General features: G+C 57.2%; 5 protein-coding genes across 5 annotated transcripts; 3 read left to right on the top strand and 2 right to left on the bottom strand.

Moving 5' to 3' along the window:
* Positions 1-1,290: 1,290 nt before the first annotated feature.
* Positions 1,291-2,951, top strand: ISF_05048 (hypothetical protein; the record flags this gene model as incomplete). The annotated part of the gene is made up of 2 exons (XM_018848653.1): positions 1,291-1,677; positions 1,734-2,951. The coding sequence occupies 2 exons, from the start codon at positions 1,291-1,293 to the stop codon at positions 2,949-2,951; spliced, it is 1,605 nt and encodes a 534-aa protein (XP_018704379.1).
* A 1,025-nt stretch (positions 2,952-3,976) lies between these two features.
* ISF_05047 (hypothetical protein) lies at positions 3,977-5,051 on the top strand (the record flags this gene model as incomplete). The annotated part of the gene is made up of 2 exons (XM_018848652.1): positions 3,977-4,366; positions 4,434-5,051. The coding sequence occupies 2 exons, from the start codon at positions 3,977-3,979 to the stop codon at positions 5,049-5,051; spliced, it is 1,008 nt and encodes a 335-aa protein (XP_018704378.1).
* Positions 5,052-5,492: 441 nt separating this feature from the next.
* ISF_05046 (DNA replication complex GINS protein psf-3) lies at positions 5,493-5,989 on the bottom strand (the record flags this gene model as incomplete). Its single annotated transcript, XM_018848651.1, has 2 exons — positions 5,493-5,861; positions 5,948-5,989. The coding sequence occupies 2 exons, from the start codon at positions 5,987-5,989 to the stop codon at positions 5,493-5,495; spliced, it is 411 nt and encodes a 136-aa protein (XP_018704377.1).
* Positions 5,990-7,758: 1,769 nt separating this feature from the next.
* On the top strand, positions 7,759-10,487 carry ISF_05045 (DUF1338 domain protein; the record flags this gene model as incomplete). The annotated part of the gene is made up of 3 exons (XM_018848650.1): positions 7,759-8,592; positions 9,257-9,639; positions 9,677-10,487. The coding sequence occupies 3 exons, from the start codon at positions 7,759-7,761 to the stop codon at positions 10,485-10,487; spliced, it is 2,028 nt and encodes a 675-aa protein (XP_018704376.1).
* A 507-nt stretch (positions 10,488-10,994) lies between these two features.
* On the bottom strand, positions 10,995-11,945 carry ISF_05044 (Protein kinase-like domain protein; the record flags this gene model as incomplete). The annotated part of the gene is made up of 1 exon (XM_018848649.1): positions 10,995-11,945. One exon carries the CDS (start codon positions 11,943-11,945, stop codon positions 10,995-10,997), a length of 951 nt encoding a protein of 316 aa, XP_018704375.1.
* Positions 11,946-12,457: the final 512 nt, after the last annotated feature.

The raw sequence follows: 12,457 nt of genomic DNA, 5'->3' as shown, positions 1-12,457 counted from the left end.
CCCCCCCTCCCCCGAACTGGAACCAGCCCAACGATTCACACATCCCCCTCCGCTCATCCACATGTCGGCATCTCAAACCTACACAAAGGGGGGTGGCGATTCCTGTTCCTCAAGTCACATGTGATTGTTGCTGTCGATTGGTCTGGCGAAACGTTGTCACGATGGAGGACGACGGGCGCGAACCTGGGAAGCGATATCGCACCTCGTCCGGCCACGGCGAGGAAACATGCCCACCGCATTGGCTCCTAGCTCACAACTTGCGAGGCACATTTGTTGATACCGCCAATTCTGTGCATCGTTTGGAAATGACGTGTCCAATCTTCTGTGCTCTGTGACGGGGCTTGGCTGTCTGTCTCTTGGACAATGGACGTCATGCTGGTACCCCCGACATGAGCTATCGTCCGCCGGCCTGCATGCTTCTTCCGAGCAGAAACACGATCCTGCCATGTAAGGTAAGCCTGGCGGTCAACTCAAAGAATGGCATGGGTAGCGTGTCGAGAGCCCCGACTTTCCCACCCGTGCATCTCGCTCTTGTCCTGACCGGTGGAGGGGGGCCGCGACCAGAGATCTGGCACCGCTTCCTTCCTTGTGGATTTTGTCTCTTTTCCAGGAAAAAGGCATCTCCTCTCTTTCCAAGCCACCACATTGTGCCTGCCAACGCGCTGCACACGCCCCCTCCAAGTCAACATTGCCTACACCCCCCTTCAAGTACACCTCCCTCTTCCTTCACGGCCTGAGCCCATGGGCACACAGGGAATAAATGGGCAAGGGCTCCCATTTCTCAGAGATGGTGTTCGTGTGGTTATACAGTTTTATCCCCATACAAGCTGTCATACATTGGGCTGGCGGTTCGTGTCAAACAGCGTTCGTCCTGTTCGTTCTCGACTCTGGACCTCGTCACTGGACGAGCAGGATTGTATAACCTATCCGGTGGCTATATAATCGAAGAGATTTTCCTCGTCGAGAGGGATCCCGAAATTGGGAAAAAGGACAACACTAAAACAACAATACAACATTGATACTCTTCAACACTTCACACTCTTCACACTCTTCACACTCCATACTCTTCACACTCCATACTCTTCACACTCCATACTCTTCACACTCCATACTCTTCACACTCCATACTCTTCACACTCCATACTCTTCACACTCCATACTCTTCACACTCCATACTCTTCACACTCCATACTCTTCACACTCCATACTCTTCACACTCCATACTCTTCACACTCCATACTCTTCACACTCCATACTCTTTACACTTTCACCCGTTCAAAAAACATCACCATGAACTTCTTCAATGGTAACTCCCCCTCTAGCTTCTCTTCGAGGAACAACAGCTTCGGCCGCTCCCCGGAAAGCAGTGACACAAGCTCCCCAAACCAGCCGGAGTATCCTTTGCAGGAGGCTACTTATGCCAGCCTCACTGCCCTTAACAGTCCCTCGCCGAGACACGGGCAGCAGACAAGCATTGGACTGACATATCACAATGCTCCTGTTCGATACCAGCAGCAGCAGCAGCAGCAGCAGCAGCACCAGGGTCCAGACTACTCTCTGGCGCTCGCGTTCGTCAATGGCGTGCCGCTCACGCCGTACCAAACAGCATTCGCTGAGCAGCAACTTATGAGCTTGGCAATGAGCACTCCCCCAGCGGAGTCGCAAAGTTTGCACACGGTAAGCCTAGCGAAATCTTCTTCCCGTCGAAACCGACTTCTAACACCACTTCTTAGACTTATATTCCCGCCACCACCGCCGCCGCCACCGCAACCTGGCCATCGACCACCACCCAGACGTACGCGACCCTTAGGTACCCGCCGGCTCTACAGAGCGTCGACAGTACGGCGCACGCGGTCTATGGGCCCTCGGTCACACAGTCGCCGCATCAGCACGGTTTCCTCAACACTGCGCACACAGCCTATAGGCCCTCGACGACCCAGTCCCCGTTTCAACAGAACATTGTCAATGCGGCGCAAACGTCTTATGTATCCTCGGCGAGCCAGTCACCACACCAGCAGACTATGACGCTGCCGGTACCTCCATGTTCTGTACCGGTGATCAACTCCCAGCCGAGCTCGCCAACGCCGCCAACCCGTGCAGAATCTCGAAACAACGAGCGTCTAGCCCAACGCGCTAGGAGGGCCCTACAGGAAAGCATCGAACGGGGCTCAAGGCCGATTGTGCTTCGGTCGCCCGAGCCAAATTACACGGTAATCAACCGCGTTCAGGCGCAGGAGCGGCCTAAGGTAAGTCGGGGAAGAAAGAGCAACGAGAGGAGATGGTGTGAGATCTGTGGGATGACGCTCTCCGGCGACCATGAATATAATCGCCACTTCAATCTGGTGCATGCGCCCGAGGGCTGGCGGTGGCAAGTCATTGACCCGACAACAAAGGGTCTACGGGCCCGCTGGCCCGTTCGGGTGCCGATATCAGATTGCAAGAGCTGCCGAGCCAGAAAGCTATACGGTATCAACTACAATGCTGCCGCGCACATTCGCCGTTGTCACTTCAAGAGTGAACCGGTGAACGGAACCAGGGGCGGGAGCAGTGGCGGTACGTGGCCGGAGATCCGATACCTCGAGTATCTATATATGAAACTGGTTCACATTCGGGTCATCTCTACCAAGACGAGCCGGCTTAAGGAGGGTGTTGATTACATCCGGACTGGCTTTGAGCGGCAAACGGTTCTTAGAGAGCCTCATAGCAAGAGGCACTCGCCAGGAGGTCGGGAAAGCGGCTTGACGGAGGCCGACTTTCGGTCTGACCCTGGACTATCGCTCGCCACTCCTCCAGAAGATCCCGAGTTGTTCTTTGGCACGCCTGCCTCCTCGACGGACACGAACTACTCATTTGACTTCAATCTCTTCCCGTCGCGGATACCGGAGCAGCCGCTACCAACGTCCGACACGAGTTGGAGAAACTGGCCCGCTTCCAGCGAAGACCCCAGATAGTATAGGTGGCCTACCTGGTTTGGGGGGGATTTGAATGGCTGAAGAGGTTCCACGCGGGGCGTCGGTTGGCCGGTCTTCTTGCACAACGGCGTACACATCACACACACAAGCACACACTTCCCGGTTGTTCGCTTTTCCTATTCTACTACACAACGCTCTGTGGGGATGTGACAGAGTCGAGATTGATACCCATGGTCATTGCTTGATTAGAGTTGTCTATTTTGTTTTTTGCTTGGTCACACAGTACGGGAGCTGCCCAAAGAGACAGCGAAGGAGGAACGGCAGACACACAGATTGAGCCTGCCGGAGCGGTCGGCCCTCAGAATAGCCCCGGGCGAATATTCCCCGACTGTCTCCTATTTAGATGTTAGATTTCTATTGTTGCACTTAGCTTAGAGCGGAATACAAAACTGGCTGGCGCGCTGGCCAGTGTTATTGACACTTGGTACCCAGTGACAAGCCTCTCGTCGCTTTACAGCCCCCAACAACAACAGCTTTGGCCGCTGCCACTACTGCTGCTAGTAATGCCGTGTAACTTCAGTGATCAGGCTCTACTCCAACTGCTCTGTGTGCACGCACCAAGGAAAGAGATTGCCGCTCACTGACAGCCTGTCTGCAGTAGGGCGTGTTTGTGAAACTAGGTTAGAGTCTGCAGCCAGCCGGTTTAGGCAGCCTTGTCGTGTTTTTTTTCTTTTTCTTCTTTTTTTCTGTTTCGTCCCAACATTTATTTATTCTGCGACTGACAGGGAGCACGTCCCATTTATTGATTTATTGATTTATTGATTTATTGATATATTGATTTATTATTATTTTTTCCATCTCATTTAATGTATCATTTCGGACCCCAACCCTCGCGCCTTTTCATCCAACCACCAACCAATAACGACCGACCTGTCAAAGCACCTTACCCACACCCACCTGCCAGTACGGACTTCGTCTGCTTCCCGCTGGCTTGCCTCTTCTCTCGGAAGGAAGCCACATCGTCAAATGCGCCGACATTCAGTGGTGCGCGAACCAGGGTTCCAATGACCAGAGGCAAAGGTGGAGAGGTTGTGCGACAGGGAGCGACCGTCCGCGATGGGCAGACCCGAGACGACGACGACGCTGCGTTGACTAGTGCTGCGACTGCCGCCCCCACGCCAGCAGTCCTCCTCGTCGAGCGTCCCGCGGGAGCCGGTGACGACGACGACGACGACGATCCTCTACTCTGGGAGCTGAGGGCACTCCTCGCCAACCCCCCCCGGCGCCTCTACCGACCGGTCAGGGCGGCGCTGCTCGCCGACGGGCACGCCCTCGCCGCCGCGCTGCTCGTCGCCGCCGCGCTCGCCAACCACGTCCGGCGCGTGCTGGCGCCCTGGCTGGGCCAGTCGCCACCCCCTGCAGGCGATGCGGCTGGTCGCCGGCGCGCCGCACTGGTTCGTCGAGGAGCAGCTGCGGAGCGCCAGCGGCAGCCTCTCGGCGCCGGGGTCCTGGCTGCTGCAGACGGCGGCGCTGGCGACGACCAGGGCGCTTCTCCGGGATCGCGTGCTGGCCGATGCTGCTGCCCGAGGAGGAGGAGGAGGAGCGAGCAAGGGGGATGATGCCGGAGGTGGTGGCGGCACAGGGCCAAGGGCAAGCCGGACGACGACGTGCCTGGCCGATGCTTGCCGCATCGCCTACCTCACCCTGTGCCTCATGCGCGTCGAGTACGCGTACGCAGAGGCCTGCTGGGCCGCGTCCTGGATCTACGCCGGCGCGCACATCCTACTCCGAGGCACCCCGGCGGAGCGACAGTTTACGCACCGGCTGCTGTTCCTCCCCGGCAGCAGCGATGTAACCTCCTCCCTCGCGCACTGGTGCGGCCTGGCCCTAATTGCAGACCTGCTGCTCTGGTGGTCGTGGCGCGTCCTCGTACTCCCTGCCCGTCGCCACCCAGGCGGCCTCGTCGGTGTGGCCCTGTCTGGGCTTCCCGTTGCGGTCGGGCTCATCGGCGCGGCCACCGCGCACGTCGTACGGTACGCCAACAAGTACTTCATCTGGCTGGAGATGAGCGAGATGCTGCTAACGTGGGCGTGGCTGGCGCTGGGATTGGCGCTGGTGGTGGTGTGGAGGTGCTGTTGATTTGAGGCTGCGTGTTTTGAGCAGATTAAATCTGTTGGGGCGAGCCGGTAACAATAATAACGAGCAAGAAAATCGAATACAACTATGATCTGAGAACATCCTGTGTACTGCCTCGGTCGACTGCGCCCCCGATTTGGCCGATTTGACACCCCCCTCCGGATTCTAGTGTCGATGCGTAAAAACAGCGCAAGTCGGGAGCATGGGGGTAATGTGACACGTATTTTCCGAAATCGGGAATTCTTGGCTATCCCAGGGGTATTTTCCATCACCAGGACGAATTTCCACGGCTACTCTCCCTGCGCCTCAACCCAACCAACCAACCAACTCCCATCCGTCCACCCGTCTTCTACCCCTTCTTCACCTTGTCCGCCCAGTCCCTGACGCCCTTTGTGCCGTCGTGGCTCCTTCGAAACAGCCCTCGCTCCCACTCATCCAGCCCTCTCAAGAACTCCTCGCCGCGTCGGCCGCCCGCGCCACGAACGCGCGCCGCAGCAGCGTGCCCAGGGCGCGCTCGTCGAACAGGTCCAGCATGCGGGCGCTGACGCCGAAGAAGTGCGGGCTCTGGTCGCGCAGGGCGACGGCGCGCGGCTCGGCCTTGAGCGCGGCGACGACGGCGTCGGACAGGCAGGGCGGGAGGTTGAGGGTGAGGGGCGCGCGGCCGTCGTCGGCGGCGCCGCCGGAGGAGGCGAGGGCGAGCATCTCGGCGAGCCAGAGGGGCAGGAGGAGCGGGGTGCCGGGCTTCAGGCCATCGGGGCTGTTGTCGAGGTGGCCGAGCTGCGGGACGTCGAGCTCGAACTGGCACGGGACTTTCTGCGGGTCAACGAGTTTGCATCAGCGGGTGAACCCTCCAGAGCTGCAGATTGTGGGGGGGGGCGGGAGAGGGGGTAAGCAAGCACCTCGGCATCCGTTAGGATAGCATCAACGTCGTAGTAGGACATGGTGTGTGGTTCTCATGGCCTCTCCGTCGGGAGAGTGTTGAAGTCAAGGTTCGACGTTGGCTTTGGCTTTGGTTTGGCGGGGCACAAAACACGCGACGGTTCTACGCGTCCGAGGTTTGGTGGGGTTTGAGTTTAAGTGGTCTAGGAACTAGCATACTTGTATGGGCTTTACAAACATCGTATGCTCTCTTTTCTGCAGGAAAAGAAGAAGAGCAAAATTGCCATTGTCTAAATGGCATTCTCTGGAAAATACTTCTCTGCAGGGTCAGTAGATCTAAGAAGGGTCCAGGAAATCCCGATGTGAGTTCATCTCGATGAGCACACGGTAGGGAGAGTCTAGACCCAGTTTGGAGGAGCGCGGCACCACAATTGTTTGACACAATGAGATGCCAACTACCAGATGAGAATACCCCGGAATTCGTAACTGCCTGGTGAGCACTATCTATTGGAGTGTGCACTTTGATTCTCCCTGTGCCGATCCAACACGGCAATGCACTTGCCTTTTGTTTGTGTGGGCTGAGGATCGCCACCAACTAATTGATAGCCTCGGCATCCAAGCTACAACGCTCATGTGTTCGTAGCCTTCTTTGTTCTAGACGCAAGTGCCGACCCGATGGCGTTTTGCCTAGTTTGTCACTGAAGAATGCGAGCCAATGTCCATCTTGGCGCTGAGTCTGGAGCCTACTGTAAGACGGTAAAATGGTACCCCGCGACAAGCACTTACATGTGGTGCTCATATCATTACTACTATACCGTGCTATATCACCCCATCACAAAAATACACAAATTAAAAGTTTTATACAGTGCCTGTCACCGGCTTCTCAGCATCCTACATCTCCCTTCTATCAATAAAATCTTATCCATCGGAGCTGGGAAAGGTAACCGTGCAATCTGTGGGGTGATTGCGGGGGAGGCGGGGAGGCGCTGGCAGGCCGAACTCTGACTGATGTGCCTCGGGACGATTTATCTGTTCAGGGTATGGAAATCCATTTCTTTGCTTTTTCTCAGCCAATTGCTTCTTCCCAAATCCCTCTGCATAGTTGACTTGCATTGTAGGATTCTTGGCACGACAAAAACCCCGCACATCCCCGGAGCGGTCTGTGAGGGCTTGCCTGGTATTGGTGGGTGTTTGCGAGCTACAGTGCGTCTCAAGTCCTTCCTTTTAACCGGCACATAATTTCGATGACTATTTTCTTGTAATTAAACCACGGCTTGGCTGCAGCCCAGTAGCGAGACAACTGAAAATCTCACTCTCGTCAATACGTTCAACCCAGGCCTCCCTGCTAGGCTGGTACATGGGAGCCTCATCATCATGGGCAGGAGCACTTTTCAAGGGCCTGCCTTTTCGACACCACATCTGAACAATACTCATCCTCAGATGGACCGCCTTGGAGGCCGTAAATCATTTCCCGGTTTGCATAGTGGGCCGCTTTCCAACGAACCCGCAGCTCTTGGCGATGTACCGCGCCTACAGTCTGGGGATTATTGACAGTAATGCTACCCAACCTCAAGCCAAGAGCAATAGAACTAGTAAGAAAACGAACGGGCTCCCGGGCTAATATACGTACCTCCGGACCTGGTGTAGGTTAATTGGTAGCGGCATGTTCTCTGGTTCGATTCGACTTCCAGCAGGGGAGCCGGACCCCTTGGCATGTACAAATATCGCCGTCCTGCTGCTCCATGGTCGTTTGTTATGTGTCTGTCTAGCGATCCGTACTCATCCCGCTTCTGGCTTGCACCTGTTCCCTATCCATTCATACATCTTACAAATGCAGTCCACTATTGCCCTCGCCGGCATCGCCGCGCTCCTCCGCATCGCCCACGCGAGCCCCGTCGCCGTGGCCCCGGAGGCAGCCCGCGCCTCCCTCTTCAACCTCACCAACGACTGGGACTGCCGCTCCGACAAGAACCCCGTCATCGCGCTGCACGGCCTCTTCGCCCAGCGCAACTTTGACCTCAACTTCCTCGAGGCCTGGCTGCGGCCGCGCGGCTACTGCACCTACGGCCTGACCTACGGCGCGCACCCGCTGCTCCCGACCCTCGGCGGCGTGCGGCTCGTCGCCGAGTCGTCGCAGGAGATTGTCGATCTGATCGACGAGGTGCTCGCGCGGACCGGCGCGCCCAAGGTCGACCTGGTCGGGCACTCGGAGGGCGGCCTGCAGGCGCTGTACGTGCCCAAGGTGCGCAACATGAGCGCCAAGGTGGACAAGATCGTGGCGATCGCGCCGCCGACGCACGGGACGGACTTTTCCAAGCTTCTCAGCCTCGCGGACGCGCTCGACGTCAGGGCCGAGGTCAACGAGCTGCTCACGACGGTGGGTTGCCCGGCGTGCCTAGACGTGGCGAATGGGGATGCGATCAAGGCGCTCAACGACGGCCCCATCGTCCAGCCCGGAAACACGGTTACCGTCTTAGCCACGAAATATGACGCCATTGTCACGCCGGCCGGGAAGACTTCCTTCATCGATGAGCCTGGGGTGACCAACATCCTGATCCAGGATGTCTGCCCGATCGACATTGCTGGTCACGTCAGCCTGGCCATCGACACCAACGTGTTTGAGTTGACTCTCAATGCGCTCCAGGGCAAAAATGGTAGAAAGTTCGTCTGTAACCCGTTGTCCGGTTTGCCTGTTAAGCACTGATACAAGCTATCGGCGACAGACTCCTGCCATTTTCGCCCTCGAATGGTACGGTGTTTTGTGGTTTAACGAATTCGTTTTTTTTTGTAAATAATTGCGGCTTACAGGTCGAGAAACATATTTATCTTTTCAAAATTATATACGTCTTACAATACGCAATGCAGTGCAGCCAATACATCTGGCAACTGCCTGAATGGCATAGGAAGCAGCAAGGGTAATAATCAGTGTTTAGCGTTTCATTGGCGCTCAAAACTTGGGTCTATCTATGGAAATCATAGTACCACGCAGTCTCTGCCATTTCCCACCTTAGATACGTTTTCACACCGCAAACGGCCACCGTCGGAGTAGTGATGAGGCCCGTCGGGCAGCACATCTAACTACTCCGACAAGGATGACTTCCTCCGAGAACGCAACCTTTCAAGTTTCTAGATCGACTAAACAAGGCATACTTCATTCGTTCTCTTTGAAACATTTTTCGTTATCATGGGCTCGCTCACCCCGGATACATATGTGGACAAGTCGGATCTACGCGCCAACTTTGCCGCGCCGTGTCTCTCATGCATAAGGCAGAGGTTCCTCTGTATGCCGACTTGAGATCGTCCAAGACATCAATTACTCTCTGATCCAGTCCGGCAACCTGACCAGCAACCTGGAGCGTTTGACAGCTGAGAGACACGGGGCGATCCGCCTGGGCACCGCTTATGAGCTGCATACGATCCGGCGAGTCTTCAACCTCTTGGACATGCACCCCGTCGGCTACTACGACCTGTCCGTCGCCGGCCTCCCCATGCACGCCACAGCCTTCCGACCAACCCGTCACGCAAGCCTGGAGCGGAACCCCTTTCGAGTGTTCACCACCCCTCTCCGCCCAAAGCTCCTCGCCTCCGCACGAGCGCGGGAGTTGTCCAAAACGCTCCTCGCTCGCCGCAACATCTTCTCCGACGGGCTACTACGCATGCTCGACGCAGCCGACTCGCTGGCCGGGCACCTCACGCGCGCGCAGGCCGCCGTGTTCATCGCCGAGGCCCTCCGCGCCTTTCGCTGGCAGCCGGTCGCCACGTCGACGTCGACCCCGACGCCGAGTACCGGCTCCTCAAGGCGGAGCACCCGATATCCTCGCGGACATTGCGTGCTTCTGGACGGCGCACATCAACCACCTCACGTCCCGCACGCTGGACATTGCGCGGGCCCAGGCGGCGATGCGGGCGCGCGGCATGCGGGCTAAGGAGCGCATCGAGGGGCCGCCGCCGCGGGCGTGCCCGATCCTGCTGCGCCAGACGAGCTTCCTGGCGCTGGAGGAGCGGGTGAGCTTCCCCGCGGACGCGGAAGCGGAGACGCTGGTCGCGGCGACGCACACGCCGGCGGGCAGGGACTTGTATGACGCTCTTCTCTCCGAGTGCGCTGAGAAGTCGGTGGGTCTCGGCCCTGAGGAGGCGGAGGCGGTCGCGAGGCAGGTCTTTGCGGCCTTTCCGGATACCTGGGATTCACTGCGATCCCAGGGCTTAATCTACTGCCGATATTCGGTTTTGAGACAGCCGGAAGGAAGGCCGGCAGTCGCGGGGGCGAATGAGAACACGCTTGAGCAACTCGTGGCGGACGAGTTTGTTGAGGCTGCGCCCATTACATACGAAGACTTCTTGCCCTTCTCTGCCGCCGGCATTTTCCACTCAAATCTCTCTGCTTCTGGTCAACCCAAGGATGTGGGAATCCAAGAAGAAGGGTCTGATCAACCCGCGTTCGAATCGGCATTGGGGTCTCCTGTGCTCGACATGTATAAGTGGGATGCTAGTGTTCAAAAAGCAAGCATTCAAGCAGTGAGCAGAGAGCTGGGTATGGGTTTAATCGAGCTGGGGAGGTAATGAGGTAGCCCCTTCAAAGGCTGTGATAGATGCTGAACAATCAACACCGTTACGTACCGTTCGCTGCACATGAGAGTGGGCGGTGGTCATCAGCGGCCGGCGAGCTAGACCAACCAAGCATAGAGTTGACCAAGACTCCATCCACACCGCTATTGTCGACTTCGACAACTGGTCTCCGAGTAGAGAAGGTCCGGGATTCGAGGCATTAGCAGGGAACGGATAGAGATTATCAGAGAAAACGGGACATGATTTGTTATGTCTAATGCAACCCAAAGTCAAAACGCCAAAAGTCAGGACGGAAGCTTTGCCGTCCTGTTCTGCATGCGATTCCCATAAACGCCAAAAACAAAAAGCCAAACCAACGCCTCCATGCTCCTTTATATGCATCATTGCTTCGCGCAGTACTTTGTTATGAAAGGGTGATTCATCACCTTTGCTAGTGGTAATCGCTTCGCGGGGTCTTGTTGCATCAACTTGGAGGCAAGGTCAGTACTCATTAACGACGCGTCAAACCACAGTGCCGGGACTCACCGAATGGACAAAGTCCCGCGCCTCCGGACCTATCGACGCCGGCAGGGGCTTCATGTCCCCCGCAACGATCCTCTTCTTCGTCATGTGCGGTTGATCATCAAACGGCGCCTCGCCCGTCAAAAACTCGTACGTCAGCACACCCAGTGTCCACTGGTCCACCGCGCGCGAGTACGAGACCCTCCGCTGGCTCAGCATCTCCGGCGGCAGGTAGTCCAGCGTGCCGCACAGCGTCTCGCGGCGGTTCCCCGGCGCGTGCACGCTGTACCCAAAGTCCGCCAGCTTCAGCTCCCCACGCAGCCCGACCAGCACGTTCTCCGGCTTCAGGTCGCGGTGCATGACGTGCCGCGCGTGCAGGTAGGCGAGCGCCTGCGCGACCTGCGCGGCGTACCGGGCGGAGCGGCGCTGGGAGAAGCGGCCGACGCGCCGCAGCGACTTGAAGAGCTCGCCGCCGGCGGCGAACTCCTGCACGATGAAGACGCGCCGAGAGTCGTGGAACCAGCCGTGGAAGCCGATGACGGAGGGGTGCCGCAGGCGGCTGTGCACCTCGATCTCGCGCCGCACGTGCGCCTCGGCGCCCTCGGCGGTGATCTCCTCCTTGTTGAGCACCTTGAGGGCGCACACGTAGCCGGACGTCCGGTGCCGCACGAGGTACACCCGCCCGAACTTGCCCTTGCCGAGGGGCTTGCCGATCTCGAACATGCCCAGGTGAAGCTTGGGGTAGTGGCGGGGCTCGGGTACGGCGGCGGCGGTGGTGGCAGGTGCTGCTGGGAACGTCGAGGCTCTCGCGGAAGGCGTCTTGACTGTGAGGACCTGGCTTGGTCGGATCGGTCGCTTGGCGCAGAGCTGGTTGCGCTGTGTTGAGTCTTCGAGCGGTCGCACCTTGCGGAAGAGCGTCGCCGGCATAGGCGGCATTACCATCGTCGCCATCTTGCCAGCCTGGGTGTGGAATTCTTCTCTATCTTCCCTTCCACTTCAATTGGTCGTGTGCAGGTTGGTTGGTAGGTTGTTTGGTCGTACCATGGTGTGGAGGTGACAGGCAAGGTGGGGGTTGCCACAGCAACCCTGCCTGCTCATATTCTTCCTGGTGCAAGGTATAACTGCTCAGGTCTTGACAACGAGCAAAACATAGTTGCGATTCATTCGATTCTCCAATATCTCGACACAGAAGCCGGTTTATATTATCGCCATCGGGAGATAGTGTAAATAACCTAACCCTCTTTATGCAAAGATCGGGTAGCATGAACTTTGTGCCGATTGTGCGTAGCATTATGGAGTGGGCCTTTCTAACTGGTTGATATAGGGACTTGACATGTAATATGGAGACCAGTCGCTTCAATAAGTCTATGATAAGTGGCATCTTGGGTTTCAATTATTCAGTCAAACTTTGTGTCACCAAACAGATGATTTGTAATCCTACCAGCCGAACACGTTGTCGTTGT

Source organism: Cordyceps fumosorosea, assembly GCF_001636725.1.
Source record: "Cordyceps fumosorosea ARSEF 2679 chromosome Unknown scaffold_11, whole genome shotgun sequence".
NCBI lineage: Eukaryota > Fungi > Ascomycota > Sordariomycetes > Hypocreales > Cordycipitaceae > Cordyceps > Cordyceps fumosorosea.
The sequence above is the reverse complement of the archived record's forward strand: the minus strand, read 5'-3'. Positions and strand labels throughout refer to the sequence as shown.